Here is a 22,452-nt window from a genome sequence, read left to right as displayed (position 1 = left end):
ACAAGGTCAAATGCACTTTGTCATTCTTTTAAATGCAATTATCCTTGGCAACTGGGTCTTTTCCCTGTGTTTGCAAGCTGCTAGCATCATTGCATCATCCAGGAATCTTAAACTGCTGCACTCAAGTCAACCCTTTCCTTCCTTGGAGGATTCTTGGGAGATTCAAGGTGTTTTCAGCTCATTTCCTGCGTACCCTGTGGGGGGAGCTGAAATTCCCAAACAGACTGAAACTTATCAGGTTGCAAAAAAAATGTGAAGAAGTTGAAGCTCTCTCCAGTGATACCACTTTGTGTTGTGCTGGGAGTCCAAGGAGGCTTTATGGGGAGTGCAGCGAGCTGCCAATTCCCTCTCCTCCCTTGCACCCTCCCTTGTGGCTGGGTTGCCCCAAAAGTTGCTCTGGCAGCAGCAGGTCCTGGATTATGGGTTTGGGGAGCAAGTGAGTTCACAGCACACCCTTCAGCTGCTCTCTATTTTCCACCACACTGGTTACCCTCTGGCAGGGCAGACAATCAGGCACCACGTGTTGGTGTGCTGTCCTACCCTGTGGCAGCCCACAATCCGTGTGGGTGCACTCTGGGTTCAAAGGTCTTCTTAAATTGCTGCAGATCAATACTGCATGGCAAGGGAAGCAAAATATACTGCAGAGAGGCCTTCCCAGGTAAACAAGACAGCAAAGTCCAGCAGAATTCTGCTGGTTTGTGGAAGTGCCACTGTAAAATCTCATTCTTGGGTTTGTTTTTTTTGTGTATACAAAATATGTGGATGGTTGAAATCTCACTCACAAAGTTCTTTCTGTGTTCTCTCTGTCCTTTGAGGATTACATTTCTCTTCAGTGTGAAAGCTGTGACAGAATTCATTATTGTCTCAGGCATGATGGTTGGGCTTATTTTGGTTATGCAATGTGTGCAGGGAGCAGGGGGAGCTGGCAGTGCAAGGGGAGTCCTTGTCTTCTGCACACCATCTTCACTCCCAGTGTCTGCCTGCAAAGCTGGGGGTTATTTCCCCATTTACTCAGGTCAACCATTTCAAATGTGGTTTTGAACCACTTTGGACAATAAACTGTGGAGGCGACTGGGCATGATTTACCTGTGCAAATGTCCAAAGCCCTGTCTCAGTGTGCTGTATCCTCTCAGGCACTGTGTGTTCTGCCGTGTGAGCCATCAGCAAGTCAGTACAGGTCTGTGGAAAATTACCTGAATACTGAAAAACCTTTGATTCCAAAATCATTCTTTGCATTTTTGGTGGGATTATCACAACTTCTTTATTTTTTTCCTCGTATTGGCTGGGTGGGGAGTGACTTGTAACCCCAAGGTTCTCAGACTTCCGCCTTTTTTTCTCACCCCGTGATCTCTGGCAGTCATAACACACACAAATCATGACAGTGTATTTTTCCACAAACGAATGATATCATAAATGAAGATTAGGGGTTATTTTGTCCTCTGGCATAACAGGCTGTTTGCAGTGGAGGCCTTCTGCCTGCTCTGGAAGGTTAAAGAGAGGACAGGTTAGTGTGTGGGAGATTTAATTCGTGCTTAAATACCTGGGATATAATGGTAAAGGCGAGAAAGCAGAACGCAGGGGAAGTAAGGATACATCTTTGTGCGTGGTGCCTGTGCGTGGATGTACGTGTGCTCGTTTTTTTGGGTTCGCTTCAGACCGACTCTGCTGCAAATCATCCGGGTCTGAGGCTCCAATCCCTCTTTCTCCCGAGCAATGAGCACCGCATCCACCTTCCTCGGTGCCGGAGGCTCCAACCCGCAAACCTTTTTGTCGCCAGCCGTGGGCAGCCGCCCGGCGTGCGCTTCCTCCCGTGCTAATAATTCTCTTGTGTCAGAATAAAGCTCTCGTGGTTTTGTTCTGAGAAGGGATGCGGCCGTTCGCCAGGTAAAATCCCAACGCAAAACGTAAGGGTTAAAATAGGGGGGGGGAGAGAGAGAGAGCTCCGGTGTCTCCCCGGGTCGGGGTCGGGGAGGAGGAGGACGGGCGAGCCTCCCCCCCACACCCGGGATGCTAAAGCGGCGAATAAATAGGGCATCTGTGGAGGAGGGGTTTCCTCTGCCATGCCTGCCTGCTCGCACAGACGGTTCCCCCCTTGCAGCTTGGGATTTGCAGGCTGAGGAATGGTTTTCTCGTGCGAACCGTAAGTGCCGTGTGGGTGCGCGGTGCCGGTGGGTTCTGGCGGAGCAGCGGGACCCGGCGGCCGCGGGGGGGGAGCGATGGATGCGCTCGCCGCAGCTCGCCTTGGACGAGCCGATGAGTGGGAAGTGCGGCACGTTAGCAGCAGGAATAGTGCTCAGGGGCCTCTGGCTTGCGATCAGCTGTGTTTGGGGCTGGCACCCGAGGCGGTGGAGAGCCTTGACAACGTCCTTTGGGCTCGCCGGCGGGGTGACGCGAGAAAAGCCTCCCCCAAAGCCTCCTCCGGCTCGCACGCAGCCCAGGGACACGGCTGGCACGGCACCGGCACCGGCACCGACCGAGAAATGGCCTTGCCTTCCATGAGAAAGGCCTAAGATTTGCCTTTGGCATCACCTCTCCAAACCGCGTCTTTTGTCCCTCACTCGGTTAAGCTCCCCCTGCGAGTCACTGAACAAAGGTTTCCTGGGCTGTGCATCTCATTTGCTTTGCCGCTGGTAAACAATCCTGTCAGCTGGCAGGGCCATTTCAGCCCCTCCTCCTCCTCCAAAAGACGTGCACGGAGTCGCTTTTTCTGGTGACATTTGCGCTTGTGAAGGAGAGTTTGGAATATATGCCAAGATGTTTTTTGTTCTTTCAGACACTAAAATTTGAATGCAACTATTTACCTTATTTGAGCTTCCCCCGTACTCTTTCCTACAGCATTTTTACAGCTAAAGCAAAGCAGTAGGGCATGCATTTTGTAATTCTTTTTGTTGGTGTGAATACATTTCAATCAACTTGGAAGCTCCTCCTACTTCTAGGTAATTCCTCAGTAGTTATTACACATATACTGTGTATTTCTGGGGCCTTGCAATGATTCAGCCTGAGACAGCTTAATGCTTTTCTCTTGTAACCCAATGCTAGCAACTTCATTGAGGGTATTAAGACCCAAATCCAATCTCAAGTTAGCTCCGTTAGTCCTTCTGTTCACTTTTGCAGCCAGCTTTTAGTTATAATCTCCTACTTTTGTTCTTTTTCTGCCACATCTATTGTGGTGTAAAGATTAATATATTTAAAAATTGGCTTTGTTTGGCTTATTCCAGTGAACTTGCACATGTGTCTAAGTGCTAATCAGGGTGGATTTTTTAGCTTGGCCCTTTGCAAAGGACAAGTCTGAATTCGTCAGGGTTTTTTTTAGATTAGTTGTGATATTTTTATTGGATTTTTTTATTTTATTACCTTTTTTTCCTTTCTGGAGGCATGTTGAATTGTGGCAGGTGAGTTCTCAGTGCAAAGTGAACAATGGATAAGTAGGCCTTTTTTCTGTGAACAGGAAGTTTTTCCCATTTGACCAGTCTCAACTTGAGAATCATACTTCAGAGAGGAAGAATTCTATCAACAGTGGTGGCACCTTCCAGCCTCTGGAAGAAGCTGGTTTTCTTTGCTGCACTTGAACTTTTAGTGCTGTTAATTCACTGTATGTTGGGTGATTGATCACCTGAATCTAGCTGGAGGCTTTTGCCCCCAGGCTTGGAGGCTTGCAATATGCACCCCCCCCCAGATTCCAGAAGGCCTGTCTTTCCCCAGAAATGGTCAGGATGCATCTCAAAAGAGTTCATGAAGTTTCTTTCATGCAAAGATCAGGTGATTTGTAAGAATATTTTCAGGGTGCAGATATGCGTCTGTGAATGGTGGTTGCAAATTAAGACTTCTGTGGACATAATTAGTCTGTTTCACTCTTGAGCTGTAGCCAGGGAAATGGCAGCTGCCTGTGACTTCTGTGCAAGCTGAGGATGCTCGTATTTTTCATCAGTTTACTTCTTGTTTCAGTATAGAACCCTGTCCTTTCACTTGGGCTGTGTCTGTGCTGACAGGAGATCAGCCAGTGTGAATGTCTGGACAAGGTTGCCTTTCCATTTATGCACTGCACTAGTGTGAACTTCTCTTAGGTTTTTGTTCTTCTTTGGCTGCTTAGCTCAAGTTGGAGATGAATGGCTTAGCGTGTTAAGGGTGTTTAAATGATTAGCAAATGCCAAATTCTATCCAGAATAAATAACAGATTAAATTACTTAATTACAATGGTGTGTCTAATGGCAATTGCTAGAAAGTAAAGACCAGCTCTCAGTTCCACAGTGATGCTGTCTTTGAGATTGTTGCTTCTGGTAACACTAGAAGATAAAAATCCTCATGGTGACATTCATAACTTAAAAATCAGAGCGATTTCTAAGCCAAAATTATATTGCGCTGGTGTGAAAAAAGCCACTCTTGGATTCTAAAACTGTTGCTTTTTAAGTTTGTCTATTGTACTTTCAGTCATAAATACATTTATTTATAGTCTAATAGTCTTTGGTTTTGCTTTGGACTTCCTTTGGCTGTTTTCATCTATCCACTATGCAGAGTGAAGAAAGATGTTTAGCAACCTGTGAATTTTTCTGCAGTGCAGGTTAGGGATGGGAAACAGGTGGATAGAGGCAAAGAAGGGAGCACAGGGAGGCAGAGATGATCCTGAGCAGCACAGTAAGCTCAGCAGGTCAGCTGTGCCATCAGATGCTCCCAAAATGTGCATGTCTCCATAGCAGTTGTGGCAAGCATCATAGAATATACAGGAATTGCCACAGAATACAGTCGGGGATGGGGCAGACATCAAGCCTTGCTTTGCTTCCGACTGGCCTGAAGTCATGCAGAGTTAATAATACAACAGTGTGGGTGTTCAGCTCAGGCTCTTCCATTCTGTGCTCAACATGGAGCCTGTATTGTCCGTCTCTCCAGGGAAAAAGGCTTCCTGAGTCACCTGCCATTGGAGAGCCACGTGCTTTGGGAGTCACTGGCCCTGCTGAGCATGGTAACCAGCCAGCTCCAAATTAACTGGTGGGAATAGGGCAGAGGAAGAATTAGTTCTCCTGGGTAAATAACTGCCAAGCCCATGACAGCACAAGAAAATGATGCAGTGACATGTTCATTGAGTACCACTTAACAGAAGCAAAACCAAGAGCAGCAAGATTTATACAGCAGCTGTCTGCTTGGGAGCCAGATGCTGTCTGCATACAGGGTAGAACTTGGGACCAGAGTTCTAAAAAAAAGCTTGTTAAGAAAAGCAAGAGCAGCTAAATGCTTTTGTCATCCACTGGTTTCCTCTCAATCTGCTGCAGCAGTGGAAGACAGAGTCCATGTAAAGGGACAGAGGCAGGTGCTTTGCACCAGTGTCATCAGCTTTGTGAGTGCAAGGCAGGAACAAGGTGGACCCTGGACTTGGGCCAAATCCTTCAGGCTGGCTTACAGGCTTACATCAGTTAGACAATACTGGTTTTACTTTTGGAGAGTGCAGAATTTCTAAATACCTGCCAGGAGTTTCCGTGTAGGACTGTGTTGTTCTTGCTTTCCTTGTAAAACAGCTGAAAGTACTGCCTGGTGGTTTTGGGACAAGAGGTAGAGGAAGCTTTCCATGCTGCTAATCCATATGAGACCCTAAACTTTCTGGCCTTGCTCTGTAAACAATAGGACTGAAGAAATCCAGCAGGATCATTCCCATATCTCCTCCATAAGTGATTTACCTTAAATCAAGTGTCTAGCTGACGTGTTTATCCTCTTTGGTTACCTTAAGGTTGTTAATAAGATCAGTTGTTGCTTACAGGGTGGCATATTCATTTTGGATTAGGTGTCCTGCATATCTTCTGTCCTTGTATCATCAGGCAGTTGCAAAAGCCATTCATTAGAGACAACCCTCTCCTCTAAAACTTGCCAGGATACTTTGGCAGCAGGCAGGACAGTGGGGCAAGAAACTGTCCAGGTCCCCTGTGTGGGCAGTTCTCCATTGAAGCAATCTGTCCCTGCATGAGATTACATGAGATTACAACTCTCACCCTGCCCCAGTCCCAGCTTGCACAAGACATTTGTTGCCAAGTACATCAGGGCTCAACTCAGACCCCTCAACAGTCCCCTGCATCTGGGGACATGCACCTTGTACAAGCTGTCCTTGCAGTCCCACTGCTGGTTTTGTTTGTGGTGACAGTTTCCAGGCACTGTGGCCAATGAATGGGAAACGTTTCAGCCTTTTCACAGTACAGATTTTAATTTTTTGTGCTGCACTTGACTTAAATAATTGATAGTTTTTGGAAAACGCAGTAGCTAAAGGTTTAATTTGTGAGTTTGCATTTTAGAAATCACATGCAAGGTTCAAAAATTCATCCTAAGGCACAAGAACATAACTAGAGATCAGGAGACCAGTGCAGGGAAGCAATGCTGTCTAAGAAGTGGGCTCTCCCTAGGACATGGGTGGAATGATTTCATCTGACTTGAGAGTCTGCAGTGTTGGTATTTATAGTACTGCAGGGTAGACCATTGCAGTTCATAGGGAGAAATGCATGCATTTTGGTACAGTTCATCTCATCTTGTGATCTGGATGTCAAGGTGTTGCCTTTTTAGTAATTTTTGTTGGGAATTTCTATAAATGAGAATTTCAAGAAAAATTTGAGAACAGCAAGGTAGTTCACCAGATATTCCTTCAACACATGGAGACAAATTTGCCAAAACATCAAAGCATGCTGCTTGGGTAGTTTGAGGGGCTAATATGGATATGGAGGTTTGACATGGGAATATGCTGCTAAGGCTGGAAGTAGAAAAAAAAGTTTGTCTGCAGTTTGATAGCTGTGCTACAAACAGCTGTAAGAAAAGTAAATGCTCTCAATGGTTCATTTGCTTGTCTGCTGCACAAGTCTCCCTGGCCATTTGATATTCTCTCCCATCAGGATTGTTTTTTTAAATTCTTCACCTTCCAGGGGAGTCTGACATATCTCTGCATGTTTGTGTGCTGTTTAGATGAGCTTTTAATGTTGTGGTGGTACAAGGTCTATAGTAGCTGTTGTTCAGGAATTCTCCTCTCCTGTCAGCATCCAGAGGGTGCTGAGGCCCTGGCACAGAGCAGCAGTGGCTGCCCCATCCCTGGAAGTGTTCAAGGCCAAGTTAGATGGGGCTTGGAACAACCTGGAATAGTGGAAGGTGTCCTGCCCATGGCAAGTTGGAACAAGGTGACCTTTCAGGCCCTTCCAACCCAAACCATTTTGTGGTTTTCCCAGGGTGTTGGACTGGTTGTTTGTGCAGATTCTGCCTCTCTTGGCAGAGAGGTACTTTGTTGGTTAGTGTGAGCCTGTTGGTTGCTAAAGAAGACACTGAGCAAAATCCACAGCAGGGAAATCAGACCATAGATACCCATTTTAGTTTAACTGTGGCAAATCATGGTACAAATTTCCTCTTAGATGAATGTCCAGTGCTCCCTAGCTCTGCCTTCACCTTGCTTATACAGTTTCATTAAAGCCTTCAGTCAAGACTTGCTTGCAGCTGTAGAGCAGGGGCCTGCTGAGCCAGTTTAGGTAGGTTTTGACTAAAACAAGGCACCAATATACAGGCAGCAGCTTGATGCGACATGGCTTCATAAAGCCATGCCTGTCATCACCTCCTGCTAACATCCTTTCCACTGATTGACCATCTTTGTAACAAAATGTTCTTCCTGGTTTGCTTAGGGTGAAGAAACTGAAGGAAACATTTGCTTTTATACAACTATTGGACAAAAACATGAGTAACCTTCGCACCTGGTTGGCCCGGATTGAGTCTGAGCTTTCCAAGCCTGTTGTTTATGACATCTGTGATGACCAAGAAATCCAGAAGAGACTGGCAGAACAGCAGGTGGGAAATAGCAGCAGGCAGAGTAAATGAGCTAAAATGCTGCTGATTGGTCCTGGTATAAAATCACTTGTTTCTTTTCTTTAGCAAGCCCTTCTGACTGTTTGCTTTGCATGGCGTGTTCTTGCCAAGATGCGTTACATGGAAATATTTTATTTGCTTGCAGTGATTTCAGTATTGTGTTGGATTATCCCCACTTCTCCCTGCCCCACTTCACCCAAGGAGAACACACAAAATACAAACAAAAACAACTTTGCTCAGTTCAGTACAGCAGACTTCCTGAGGACTAGGCAGGGCACAGGCAGTGGGCAGAGTACATGAGGATGACTTAGACTGACAAGGTGTGAATGCTGCACTCTGCAAAGCGGCCGTGACAGATCCAAGTGCTGGGACTTGATGCATTGCCCTCACTGGCTCCAGTTCTTGTCCCTTCCTTGCAGACAGCAGAGCAAGCTTAGCAGAGCAGGATGCTTTGGCTTTGGAAGGTGGATATGTGCAGACACACCTTTGGCTGAGGTTTGATCCAGAGGCAGGCTGAAGATCCCTCAGGGCTAGGGGAGCTGGCGCGTGAATCTGGCTGAGACAAGCGTGAACCAACCTTGCACTGCTGGGTGCTGCTGGTGGGCATTTATCCAAGGCAGTGGCTTACCAGGGGGATCTTAGGAGAGAAGTTGGATAGTCCTGGAGTAAATTTCTCTAGCCAGCAGCCAAGCAAGGAAAAGGAACTTCTCCAAAGCACAGACTTGCTGGTGGAGTCATCCTTTGCTCAGGACTGTGCTGTAAGTCTGACCAGGTTCTAAGTGCTTGGCTGTCATCTGGCCTTTGTGTTAAACAGCAATACTTCCCCAAAAACTAAAGATCAAGAGTAAGTCTGTCAAGTTTGGAAGCTTGGGAGCTTTATGGCATGTACCTTCAGGAACATTTATTGGTATCCTTCCCACCTTTTCCATCTTTTCTCTCTGGCTTCTGCTTTCGTGTCTAAGGATCCCTGAGTGACCCAGACCTCTGTTCTCTGCTGGTTGGTGTGGCTGTCCTTGTACTCATGTCCCAGATGCCACAGGAAGGGCCAGCTCCTGTGTGACAGGGTTGGAGGTGGCTCCCACTGACTGCATTGCAGGAGCTGGTCAAACCCTACAAGCCTTGGCCCAGCACCTCTCACGGTTTCATCTGCATTGTGAATGGTCATGTAAACAACAAAGAAATATTTTTCTTCTCATTCAAACCTTTTGCATTCTCAAAGGCCGTGATAAATTGCCAGGCAGAGCAGAGCATGGAGCACAAAGGAATTGTGTCCAAACTAATTTATTTTTATTATAAGCATTCAAGCTTCAGCTGGCTATAAGAGCCATCATTTGCTGCTCAGAGCTACTTACTGCTTCAGTTTTTTGGATGCTGTTTTAAATACAGACCTCTAGACTCCTACAAGTAGCTGTTCAGCAGGCTGAGTACAAGAAGACTGTGCTGACTAAAAAGACCTCAGTAAAAAGAAAAGCTGCTTTTGCTCTGCATTAGTGAAACATTTGTGTGAATGCAACAAGTAGAAAGATCTTTCCTGGTTTTATGTGAACAATTATTTCAGCAAGAGCAGATCAATGGTGAGAAATATGCCCTACAGGCTTCTTTTATTTGACATCCATGACTGGATGTCAAATAAATGTCAATACCTGTGCAGTCTTGAATAATGAAATTTAAAAGCCTTGTGTATCCACTGAGGTGTTTTATGGCATGTTTGTTCAATTAAAAGATGACAATTACAACATGAATGATATTAATTTTAAGATTGCAAAGGTGTTTCACTAATGCAAAAATCTAGAAGTGTGTAGTCTGTTGAAGCTCTCTGGGCAATGCTATGCAGAGTTGAAGGAATGCTACCTTTTGGGGCTCCATATATGTTCCTTACCCTCTCCCTTAGTTTGTTGTATTTGTTTCACTTAATGCAGTCAGGTCATTTGGAAAACAGCAAGGATTCTGTCTAGGCTATTCCATGAACCCAGGCATGGCCTGAAGTAATGTGATCATGTCAGCAACATTACCTTAGTGCAAGTTAGAATTAATTTGTAATATGTGGTCAGGATTCTCATTTTCACTAATACACCTGTAAATCCAGTGGAATTTAATTAATTCAGAAGAGACTGTCCAGGTACCAGTAGTGAGGCAGAGCCTGCTCCCAGCTGTGGGGCCTGTGTTGAAAAGACACTGATGCATCTTACTCAGTAAACAGCTGTGAGTCCTTAGTAACTTGTAAAAAATTCTGTTGGGTCTTCTTCTGACAGTCTCACCCATGTAAAGAATTTCACTTCTGCATTCCTTAAAGCTGTTCATAACTACAAATCCCACAAGCCATATTTTAACCATTTATGGCTCAGCCCTTGGTTCAGGTATGCTTGTAACCACTGAGAACTGCCAGAGTGGTTCTCAACTCCTTGCAGCCTGTTGACTTCTATGAAAAATCTTCCTTCAACTCATTTTGTATTTATTACAAGTTATGTCTATTTTCGGGGGGTTTATTTATTTTATGTTGTTTGTTTTGGGTTTTTTTTAAGTTTAGAGCAAAACCAATTCTGCTTCATCTGTTGACTGAAATCAGTAAATACCATTTAATGAGAACTCCACTTTTGTCAGGAAAATACTCATTTGTGTTTGTTGCTCTAGTGTTATTCAAGCAAAAGTCTCTGTATCCTTCATTAGAAAAGCCAGAAATGGGTTGAAAAAATTGAATTGTAATGGCCGTTGTCATTTTATTAATATTTAAAGTTGGTAGCATAGGACAGATCCACCTTTTCAATAAGACATATTTAGATGTGGCTTTTTTTCTGTCTTTCAATTACCCCGGCTTTAGGAGTAGTGATGGTACAGGATGAAAGGCTGGACTATCATGGAGATGCAAACTCTGAAAAAACCCCCTGTAGTGTAGATTAGATAAGAGATATTTGCCAGACTCTTTGCAACAGTCTGTTAGAACAGGAGCCCTACAAGAGGGAATAAAAGTAGTGTAACACCAGGTACTTGTGTACTGTGTTTGTGTTTTGTGCTGCAGCCTGTGATCAGTCACTAAAATGCATGTACTGCACTAGGAGTTGTCAGATGAGCCTTTCAGTGCAGTAACCTGATGTGGACAGCCATCTTGTGCTGTCAAAATTAGTAAGAATTTATTTATGGTATAGGTAAGCTTTGTGTTTTGATGCACGTTAAATGGTCCAGACTGTTGATGAGAAGACTGAGTTTAGACTGAGACACTAAAGGTGGACAACCCTTTTTTTGCACGGCAGTTTTCTTCTGACCTGTGTCATCTGCGCAGCTCATCCTGCAAGTCTTTGTTAAAGCTAAATCAGCTTTTCCTGGCATGGGAGTTGCTTTTTCCCCATCCTCTGCAGCATTTTGAAAGGGCATGGCTGAGATGTAGCCACACACATTTCCTCCCACTGACGCTGTTCTTTTGCCGATGGCAGGACCTGCAGAGAGACATAGAGCAGCACACGGCGGGTGTGGAGTCCGTGTTTAACATCTGTGAAGTCCTGCTACACGACTCAGATGCGTGTGCCAATGAGACAGAGTGTGACTCCATCCAACAAACCACCAGGAGCTTGGACAGACGGTGGAGAAACATCTGTGCCATGTCCATGGAAAGGCGAATGAAGTACGTCTCCTATTCTCCTTCTCCTACAGAAGCCTGTGGCAGCATTTTGAGGAAATGCTGTGGCTTTTGCCACAAGCTGAATTTTGAGGAGTAAAAAAGAATTCAAAGTTGATAGTTAGCTTGTGTTAAAACCTTTCTGTTTTTGCTCTCTCAGAATTGAGGAAACCTGGCGTCTGTGGCAGAGGTTTTTGGATGATTATTCTCGCTTTGAAGATTGGCTAAAAGCATCTGAAAATATAGCAGCTAGGCCTAATTCTTCAGAGGTCTTGTACACACATGCAAAAGAGGAACTGAAGAAATTTGAGGTGAATTTTTTAACTGTTTTTTTATGCTCAGCATCAGGCTGCTGAATACATATTGTCTGTGCAAAATGCCTGAGTCTCTGGAAAACATTGGTTTGGCATTGGTAGTATTGAGAACATAAATAATTTGGTGAGTGTCCAGATGTCTCCAGAATGTCTGTCTCCAGAATTTTATTTTAATGTGGAGAATACAATGCTCTGAACAGACATAAGTTTAAAGCCTTTCTTTTTATAGGCAAGAGGCTTTTGTAGTTTGATGTTTATTCTTTTCTTTCTTTTCCTAGTAAGCTAAGTTTGAGCAGATGGTTTAAAACACGGGTCTTAAAATCTGGATTTAGTTTTGCAGTGGGAAGGTCTGTTTTTAAAGGGGAAGGCATCATCTCTCTCTATGGATAATATCCACATCCTGACTGTTAGCAGGGAATGAGCTCCTGGCTTTGCCTTGCAGGCGTTCCAGCGGCAGATCCACGAGCGCCTCACGCAGCTGGAGCTGATCAATAAGCAGTACCGGCGCCTGGCCCGCGAGAACCGCACCGACTCGGCCAGCAAGCTCAAACAGATGGTGCACGAGGGGAACCAGCGCTGGGATAACCTCCAGAAACGAGTCACTTCCATTCTCAGGAGACTCAAGGTAGGGCACAGTGGGGTGAGGGAGTGAGGAGCACTCGCAGGGTTCTGCAGGAATTACCCATGAGCAAAGCCTACATCAGAGCAACTCTCTCTGTCCTCAACTACCTCAACTACAGCAGAGGAGCTCTGGGAGGGTCACTGAGTGCATGGAGTAGACCTAAACCTAGATTGGTAGCTGAAGAAAAGCTTAAAGGAAGAAGGAGTGCAAATTTTGAGATGTCAGTTGCAATACTCACTGCTCCTATCACACTTTCCTTTTACCCACTTGTACTGGGCGGATGTGTTCAGGCACTTGCACCTTTCCATGGATAGGCAGAGAGACAAAAGGGCCCCAAGTGCAGATATGGTTTGGAGTTTCCAACTCAGCTTTACTTTGTGCCAAGTTGTGATTCACCAAGGCATTAAAGATGGAGATGTGATAGAAAGCAGCTCCTGCTGTGCTGCCTGCCTGATCAGGAATGTTGTTGAAGAGTGTATTTGTGACACTTCAAAGAAATATCCTGGTCATCAATTAAACTGATCTCTGGGCAGATCTCTGCGCTGTGCCCTGAGGGAAACTTGTCACTGCCAGATTTTTAAATATAGCAGTGCTGCAAGCAACTGACAGGGAAAACTGTTAGCCCAGAAGTCAGTGTATGAGGCAGTGAGAGCACGATGGGGTTTGATCTGTGCAGCTATGAATTGTTATAACTGGGATGTTGCATGATACCCTTCCTGAAAATTAAATCCACCCATGAGAACAGGCAAGCTGCATGTCTGTTAGCAGCTTTTGTGGGACATGCCATGCCAAACAGAGCATTAATTACACTGGCATGGTCATCCATGATCCAGCCTCTCCATTGTAAAATCAGTGAAAGCTGATTTTAATCTTAGAGTTCTAATTACTTTAATTAGAGATGTGGGTTGCTTCCTTTTGTTTATCTCTGTTTTAAGTTTAGAACAAATTAGTTGTTTAGAACAAGTTAGTCCAAATAACTGTTGTTAGTATAATGATGTGGGAGAAGGAATGTGTGGAATCAAGAATGAAATTTTATAGTAGCATCTTGAACTGCTAAAATTTTACTCCCTCTTTCATACAAATAATGTACTAGTATAGGGGACTGTTTTAGCATCCCTACAGGAAGAGGACAGGTTTTATACATGGCATGCTGCTGTTTGTGTCCTGATGGCCTGCCTTTAAGGTGAACAGGAGTTTTGAAATAAAACACTGATTTCAGAGAGCTCCTGTGACCTGTCTCTTTTAGTAGCTGAAGTCATGTAACACTGGCTCCTTTTTTCCATCCAGCACTTCACCAACCGGAGAGATGAGTTTGAGGGGACGAGGGAAAGCATCCTTGTCTGGCTCACAGAAATGGACCTACAGCTGACAAATGTGGAGCACTTCTCAAAAAGTAACTTTGATGACAAAATGCGCCAATTAAATGTACGTATCCTTATGAAGCAGTTGTTTACTGTAGCCCAGTTATCCTGTTGGGCTGCCCTTGCCAGACAGAATCATCCATTTTCTGTAACTTCACAATAGCCACCAGATCTCTCTAGGACTGTATTTGTTTGAAGACAGTAGTAAATTAAGACATATTGTCTGAATCAAGATTCAGCTGTGCAATATTTAATTTAGATTGAGTGTTCAGGTTCAGTTCTGTCCTACCATTTTCTCCTGACAGTATGTCAGTGACAGTGGTATTTGGCCTGGAAAGCAGCAGATGCTGCTTAACAGTAAGAGATACATTCCTAAAGTCAGGCATTATTTTCTGGTGCAAATCTTTTTTGAAGTGGCTTTGTAGTACAGTCTTGCCTCTGATCTCATTGTTTGTAGCTGGGAATGTAAACAGAAATCAGACATCAGGAATGTACAGTGATTCTGAGGAATATACTAGTTCTTTGCTACATCATATGCTCATTTCTCCTTTCTCCCTGCACTGTTACTGTTCTGGGATGTAGATTTACTGTTGTATAGGCTGGAGGCCCAAGCAACCAAATAAACTTCTTGGCTACTGAGAAAAAAATTGTGTGTACCCAACAGAAAAATGAACTCTGATTAGTTTAGTCTGAACTCCCATATGGTGATCCCCTTCAGGCTCAGGACACTGCAACCATATTGATGTACACATGGGTGGAAAATACCACTTCATTTGGAACTGTAATTCTGCTGGTAAAACAAACCTTTGGACCTCTTAAGTAAAAAGATATTTGCCAAATTAAATTAGACAGCAATGTCAATTGCAGCTTCTCTTTCACTGCAGTGAGCTAGAAAACAGGGACAAACCTTAGGCTGGAAAGGGCCAATGGAGAAGTAATTATTTTTATTGTATGTTCTGAATAGGGTTTCCAACAGGAAATAACGTTAAACACCAATAAGATTGATCAGCTAATCGTTTTTGGGGAGCAGCTGATTCAGAAGAGTGAGCCTTTGGATGCCATCCTGATTGAAGATGAATTGGAAGAACTTCATCGATACTGTCAGGAGGTGTTTGGGCGAGTTGCTCGGTTCCATCAAAGACTGACTTCAAGGGATCCTGTAAGAAGCAACAGTTGTTTCAATCCTTTGACAAGATTTTGGTGTTTGAATTGCAATGCTTATTTTGGTTTTTGAATTGTAATTGCTTATTCTTAGCAGTCTGACTGAGTGGTTTGAGCTCCAAGGGTTCAGGAGCTCTGCAGTAGATGTGCCAGCCTTGCTAAATCTTTGGTGCCAATTCTTTCACGCCTCTCTTCTCTGCAGAATCTGGATAAAAGCATGGAGGTTGTTCATAAGGTTCAGAATTACATAGTTGTGTCTTGAAGGCTTCAAAAACTTTTTTGGTGTTTTTAATATCACTTTGTTTTCTTAACCATCAATAATGTACTTAGAATATCTCTTTACATATTTGTTTGTCCACTCATCTGTCCACTTTGTTGTGAGAACCCTGAATGGGGACCAGCATGCACTTTGCTTTTTCCTGGGAACTTTCAGGTCATTCTCAGTTTGCTTGGCCTCAAAAAGAAAGAACATCTGTTAGAAAGCCAGGTAAAGGAAGTAACATGAACAAGCAGCTGTTTACTCCTGCCTGAGCATCATTTCCCTACTGACCTGTTAAGTCCATTTGGAACTGCAAACTGGAGAGATGCTATGGTGGTGGTTAAGTGCCTTGGAAGAGGAGAGGTAGCTGCTGATGTGAGGATTGGTTTTGGCAAAAGAGGAAGAAGGCAGAAATTATGCCTTCCTTTAATTTTAGGCACATGGTCTTTGGTTGCTGCAGCTGACCACAAATCTGTCTTCTGTAGTACTGTGTGGCTTAATCGTTCGCTCATTAAGGTCTCTTGTAAATCTTACTAATATGCAATAATTGCTTATTTGTAGGGATTGGACGATGAAAAAGATAACTCTGAAAATGAGACAGATCAAGAAGACTCCAGAGAAATCCAGAATGATCCCTGGCATAAGAAAGCCATCACTGAGGAGCCCTCATCGACACAGTCCCTTTGCCACCTTATGCCCCCGACTCAGGGCCATGAGAGATCAGGCTGTGAGACCCCTGTCAGCGTTGACTCCATCCCACTTGAGTGGGATCACACAGGTGATGTGGGAGGTTCTTCCTCTCATGAAGATGATGAAGAAGCAACATACTACAGTGCTCTTTCAGGTGAGAACCAATGTCCAGCAGTCTGTGTGACATGGACAGCTGGAGGATGTCCTTGTGTGGGAAGGGAGGGGGATTGAAGTCTTGCTCCCATATTGTTGGTTGGTTTTCAAGTACCCTTAATAGATGTGAGCTGACTCATCTCTTAGATGAAGGAAATGGTAGTGTCTAAACCAAGCTTTTATTTTTAGAACCATAAGGTTTTAGAAGCCTTACTGTTTAAGAATGTTTGAAAATGGTACCAACCACTTACTTTGTTCTTTGTCTTTGCTGTCCCTCATTGTTTCAGTTGTTTTTAGTAGTTGGAAGATACCGAATAGTGAGGAAAATGACATTATTCTTTTTTCAGATGTAGAAATCACTGAAAACCCTGAGGCATATCTTAAAATGACCACAAAAACTTTGAAAGCATCTTCTGGTAGGCACCTGCTAATGCATGTGTCTGAACATGGCAATCTCCCTGTGCTGCACGCTATATTCCTCAACCTCTCTCATACGTAATGTCTGACTTCCTGCCTTGTGTGGACACCATGTCTCATCCTGTCATGGTGTTCTTACGCTGCAGTATCCACATGGACATTAAAAGCAGTCAAGAACACACCATTTAGATTTTGCCTGGTAAATGCCAAGGTGGTTAACGTGCATTTCATTGTACTGATCCAAAGTCTTTTGGTTCTTTCTCGGTGGTTTGCTCTGGGTAATATCAGTTTTTGGTTGTCTCTAATTTTGGTTGCATAACTACTGAAGGCAGTAGCTCCAACTCTGCGAGTATTTTTTTGTGGTTTGTGCATGACAGAACTCTGTGTGTCCTGTCTGTTAAATCCAGAACAAACATTTTCCAAACCAGGACATGTCTAACTTGTTCCCTCTGACATGTTGCAGATACGTGATAGTTATTGTTGGATGCAAACTTTACAGAACCATGGTGCAGCCTTGTCTTTTGGGGTTTTTTTGAATACTCTAACCTGTATTCAAGCATTTTCCAGAAGAAAACAGAATGTCCCATAACTGCATGGCTCTCATCTCATTACCTTTGAAACACTGTTGATGTTTTGCAAATGTGCATGCTTTGCAAGGAAAGCTGCAAAACTGTCATTTTTATGCCATAACTTGATGCCATTTTATTCAAAGCGCTTTCTAACTTAATACAAAGCAGCAGCTTCCTTGTGCAGGTGGGATCTTGCACTCATGGTGTGTGGTTTTGGTTTTGTTTGTTTCAGGAAAGTCTGTTTCAGAAGCTCATCCTTGGCATTCTCCGGGTAGCCCAGTCTGCAGGAAACACAGATATAACCAGGCAGAGATGGTTGGAAATGTGTTGTCTGGACCAGAGACAAGTACTCCCTATAAACCAGACTATGTGAGTTGCAGGCTCTGGAGGCACTGAACCTGAACTGTACACAGTCTGTTTGTTGTTCTGTTTAACTCCACCCTCTTCCCTTCTCCAGCATCAAGGAAAAGAATAGTTGAGGTGGGGAATTTTCACTTCATTCAAATTTAGACTTCATTTCTGGTGGCTCAGATTGGACTCCTGGTCAGTCAGGTTCTGGAGGAACTTTGTTCCTCTATTGTCATAGGACAAGTCTAGGAGAACTTAACCCCCACAAAGGACAGGGTGTGAATCGCTTGATACTTACTGACATATTTCCTAAGCAAATTTGAAGGGTCTTAATATGCAACACACCATTTAATCTTCTTCTAGGCACTGAAAAATGTGACAAAATGGCTTATTGTCCACTGGTACCTCAGCCTTGGTGGCTGTTTGCCAGCCATAGCTTCAGCAGCAGCTGCCAGGCTCAGTGGATCTGGACCCACTGTCAGCACTCCTCCAGACAGGGTGGTACTGGTATCTGTCTGCTTTTGTCATCATTAATCCAGTCTCAGAGCCTTAGAGTCAATATAGCCAAGACCCACAATCCAACAAAGAGCATCAGCAATTGTACATTGTCTGGTACATGTAGTGCAAAAGCAAGTAATTTTCCATGTCCACTCTTGTAGTAATTGGCATCACCATGGTGTGTGTTTGTTTACTGCAAAGGCACAGAGAGCCAGTGTAAGCTGTTAGCAAAGCTGCAGAAGCTGAGTGCTAAATCTGATATGCAGGAGCCCAGCCACCCCAGAGTAACACAGATTAGGTTGGACCTTTGACATCCTGTTAACCTGCAGGGCTCACCCACCAAAATGTCATTCCAGGTGAAGCAGCTCAGCTCTGCAAGCAGCAGCAGCAGCAAGGAGAAAATTCCATCTGCCAGCATGAGTGATGAGGAGCCCCAAGATGACCAAGAACTTGTGAATATAGCAGCAGCAGAAAAGCAGTCAGGTACACAGCATTAGGAGTGGCTTTGGGACTCTGGTGTTTGTCCTGTGACTCTGGGGGGGCAAAGCAGAGATGGCACAAAGGCAGCATATTTGGGAGCAACAACAAAAAATTAATGTATTTTGCCAAATTTCCAAGTTTCGCTGAGCTCCCTTCTCATCTGCTTCTGTCCAACCCACGTGTGCTGTTCAAATCTTTCACATTCTCTTCCAGAACTGAGATTTGTTTTTCATAACATACTTCTGCATACTCACTATAAGCTGCTTGTAGTAAATGAGACCAATTTCACTTTTGTCTGATACTGAACACTTTAGAGACTTCTAATCAGATTTCAAACCAAAGAGTCTGTCTAAAATAAGATTGCTATGTTACATTTTATGGAGTTACTGGTACTCCATATAACAAGATGCTAAAGCTCCCGTTTGCAGAAATGTTTTTTCAAAGTTGTTAATGCATTCTGTTCTGTAGTATCTTTACAGTGGTCTTTTCATGCAAGCAGGCCAGTTAGCTGGTTCTCTTGACTTTTTAGGACCTCATTCCTGGTATCAGGTGCTTGAGATTGTAACAACACATTGTACTGCAGTCAAGAAAGCAAATCATGTGATAAAAAGAAGGCTGCAGCTACATTCACCTTTGATTCTCTGGTCTCACAAATGGTTCAGAGTTGTGTCCAATACATGGGGTGAACAGGAATAGCCTGAGATTGGTTTAGATGTCTTCCAGAAAATGTCAGTGATCACACAGCTGGCATCTCCATGTCCTCTAGCACTGAACTGATGAAACATAGAGTCATTAGAATTGTTTGGGTTGAAAGAGACTCTAAAGTTATCTAGATCCAAACCCCTGCCATGGGCAGGGACATATTCCACCAGACCAGCTTGCTCAGAGCCCCATCCAGCCTGGCCTTGAACTCTCCCAGGGATGGGGCAGCCACAGCTTCTCTGGGCAACCTGTGCCAGGGCCTCACCACCCTCACTGTAAGGAATTTCTTCCTAATATCTAATCTATACCTTCCCTCCATCAGTTGAAAGCCATTATCCATTGTCCTTTCACTCCATTGACATTCTTTGTCAAAAGTCCCTCTCCAGCTCTCTTGGAGCCCCTATAGGCACTGGAAGGGGCTCTAAGGTCTCCTTGGAGCCTTCTCTTCTCCAGGCTGAACAACCCCAACTCTCAGCCTGTCTTTACAGGAGGTGCTCCAGCCCTTTCATCTTTGTGGCTTCCTCTGGACTCTGTCCAGCAGCTCCACATGGACATAAAACACAAACCCAAGTCCTAACTGCTGGATCATATTTGTTCTGTGCTGAATTTTGGTGTTCACCAAATCACAGATGCGCTTATTGAATTCTGTTTGGTCTGTTCTTCCAAGTGAATTAAAACATCTCCAATTAATGTCATTAAAATTCTGTGTAGCATTGCTATGTGAATAACTTGACCAGCAATATTAAATTTAGGCACTGCAGAATCTTAAGAAAAGATGTGACTGAATGACAGGAATACATTACAGCAATTGTTTGGTCTCAAATAGAATGGAGAATAATTTTATTGCAAAACTTGCATCTGTTTTACACACTTCTTCCTTTACTGAAGATTTAAGTGGTTTTGGGGTTTTTTTTTCTGATTTGCAGGCATTATTGATAGGTGGGAGCTCATCCAAGCTCAAGACCTCAGAAATAAACTTAGGATGAAACAGAAATTGCAGCAGTGGCAGCAGCTGGACTCAGATCTCAGTGACATCTCTGCTTGGCTTGATAAAACTGAGCAAGAGCTGGAAGAGCTGCAAAAGGTGAAGCATCCAACCAGCATGCAGGCATTGGAACAAAAGGTCAAGACACTGAAAGTAAGTTATGGCCTACTGAGAAGAGGGATTTCAAGATGCTGATGTTTTTTAATCACCGTAGTCTCCTGGGATCTGTTGGCAGCGTGGATGTTCTTGTAGCCAAGCAATGTTCTTGTGCCACAGGGGAACTGAACTGTTCTCAGCTAAGAGGACTAAAGAGGTTCTTAGGCAAGGTGCTTCTGTCTTCATATACAGAGATTGGCAGGCAGATGTAAAAACCTCCCCACTTCTCCCTTTCTCTTTTCTTGCACAGTGATATCAACATCTTTTCCTTGTGCCATTCCCCTCTGTGCAAACCAGAAAGAGATTGAAAATAAGTCAGGTCAACAGCTGCAAAGTCTAGGCTGCTTTTTTAAAAAAATTGAATTAAGGGCAGGGTGTCATTCCAGCAGGAGACTGACAAAGATCTGCTCTAAAGCTTTGGTTTTTGCAAGCTGAGCCAGCAGGCTACCAGGGCTCATGTAAGTGCTGGGGCCCTGGGACTCAGGCAATGAAATGCCTCAGGTTGAAGTCTGAAAGAGCAAGTGTTCCTAAAATCTTGAAGTGCAAAATCCCTGTGTGCTCACCCCTCACCAGCTGCCCCACGTGGAGTTACCCTGAGTCTGCTGCTCAGTCTGATGTCACCTTTGGGGTGATGCTCACAAATAGGAGGGATTTCGTAGGCATGCTGAGAGTATGTTTAAACCTACATGTCCTGGAGTAGTTCTTAGGCCAGGGACAACGACTGCACTCCTTCAGCCAGTCTGAATCCAGGCACCAAGCCCTAGGAAAGGTTTGATGGTGGAGGTTTTCTGAGTGGAGGGGTGTTTCCCTTCAGCCTGGAGTTGGGTATCTAACCTACTCAAGAAGCAGAGCTTTGCTTATTCTCTCTTCTGCATCTGCTTAAGAGGAGTCCAGCCGGCTGTAAATCCCATTTTCAGACAGTTTGGCTTTAGAGGGGTGTTAAAAGAGTCAGTGTGCTCTAAGAAGTGAATTTCATGAGGTGTCATCCCAACTGCCTGGGATGAGGATGAAGCCAGTCTTCCTACAGACTGGTGTTCAGAAGTCTGTTTTCTTTGCCTGATACTGCCTGGAGGAGAGTGGGACAGGATCCTTTGATGGGTGAAAACTAATTTAGACCAGCAGTTTTCTACAAGTGGAACTCAGATCTTGAGAATGTAAAGATTGACACTCCTGGATAGAAAGGCTGCTGAGAAAAGCAATCTGAACTTTGTGGCTTATGGGATTCATCCTGCAGTTCTTACTTCCCTACTGCAAGAGCAGCTTGGAAAAGATGGAGTACCCTTGATTATAACTGTAAGCTGGATGGTAGAAGGAAGGCATGGTTTGGCATTCTTTATTTTAAAAACCTTCAGAAATACAGGCTCAGCCTTAACATAAAGGTGGTTAGATGATATGACCATGACTGCAAATTCCTTATTATTCCCCCTGCAATTCTAAGGGAGAGGAGGAAAGCAGGCAGGAGTGCCTTCTGGGGGTAGACTTCTTGAGAAGTCAGAGAAATGTGCTGACAGAAACTCAGACCAGAGAGAAGAAAAATAATTTCTCACAATTGGGTGGTCTGGTGTGGGACCAGGGGCCCAGAGGAGGTGGGGAATATCCATCCTGTGAGATACTGAAAATTTCAATGCATGAGGCCCTGAGCATCCTCCTTGGAGTTTGAAGTTGGTCCTGTGTAAAACAGGAGAATGGAGTCCAGAACCTCCAGATGTCCCTGTCAGCATTATTCTAGGATTCTGAGGTGGCAAAACCTTTATCAATTAGGAGAGAATACCGTGTGATGATCTATGGGAGTATTTGTCCAACTGTCAGGGACAGAGGCAGCTCAGAGGGATTGAAAGGCAGATGTGGATTAAGCCATAATGCCTGTGACTTAGGGAGAAGAACAAGCCCAGTCACACTTATTTTCTTCAAAGTGAAGGTTTTGGCTTTAAAAAAAAAAACCCAAACATAAACCTAGCTCAGCATGTTTCTTAGCAGTATTGAAAAGCCACCAGATTCAAACATCCTTCCCCAATACCTGTGATACTTTTGAATGTGTGGTTTTATTGTAAATAAGTACATTTTTCATCATTCATAAAAGCTCCTAATCCTCTTTTTCTATCAGGACATGCTTAAAGCATTTGACAACTACAAAGCAGTGTTGCTTTCTGCTAACCTGAGCAGCAAAGAATTCCAGAAAGCAGACAGCACAGAGTTCAAGGAGCTGCAGAACAGGCTTCGGAAAGTCAACTTGCACTGGGAGAAAGCAACTCGAGCCCTGGACAACTGGAGGAAGGGCTTACAGCAAGCCTTGCTGCACTGCCAGGTGCATACAA

At 44.2% G+C, this 22,452-nt stretch overlaps 1 protein-coding gene across 3 annotated transcripts in view; it reads left to right on the top strand.

The window, feature by feature from the left end:
- SYNE2 (spectrin repeat containing nuclear envelope protein 2) overlaps positions 1-22,452 on the top strand; it is a 156,149-nt gene that overhangs the window by 129,945 nt on the left and 3,752 nt on the right. Inside the window, exons 101-112 of one of the 3 annotated variants that reach the window (XM_015630685.2) lie at positions 7,632-7,794; positions 11,241-11,428; positions 11,583-11,733; positions 12,179-12,361; positions 13,646-13,783; positions 14,684-14,878; positions 15,701-15,983; positions 16,330-16,398; positions 17,201-17,337; positions 18,171-18,297; positions 19,923-20,134; positions 22,242-22,442. In XM_015630685.2, coding sequence (XP_015486171.1) covers positions 7,632-7,794; positions 11,241-11,428; positions 11,583-11,733; positions 12,179-12,361; positions 13,646-13,783; positions 14,684-14,878; positions 15,701-15,983; positions 16,330-16,398; positions 17,201-17,337; positions 18,171-18,297; positions 19,923-20,134; positions 22,242-22,442 — 2,047 coding nt within the window. Of the gene's footprint in view, positions 1-7,631; positions 7,795-11,240; positions 11,429-11,582; positions 11,734-12,178; positions 12,362-13,645; positions 13,784-14,683; positions 14,879-15,700; positions 15,984-16,329; positions 16,399-17,200; positions 17,338-18,170; positions 18,298-19,922; positions 20,135-22,241; positions 22,443-22,452 lie in introns of those variants that run through there. The other 2 variants (XM_015630686.2, XM_015630687.3) reach the window with 2 other exon arrangements.

Source organism: Parus major, chromosome 5 (assembly GCF_001522545.3).
Source record: "Parus major isolate Abel chromosome 5, Parus_major1.1, whole genome shotgun sequence".
NCBI lineage: Eukaryota > Metazoa > Chordata > Aves > Passeriformes > Paridae > Parus > Parus major.
The sequence above is the reverse complement of the archived record's forward strand: the minus strand, read 5'-3'. Positions and strand labels throughout refer to the sequence as shown.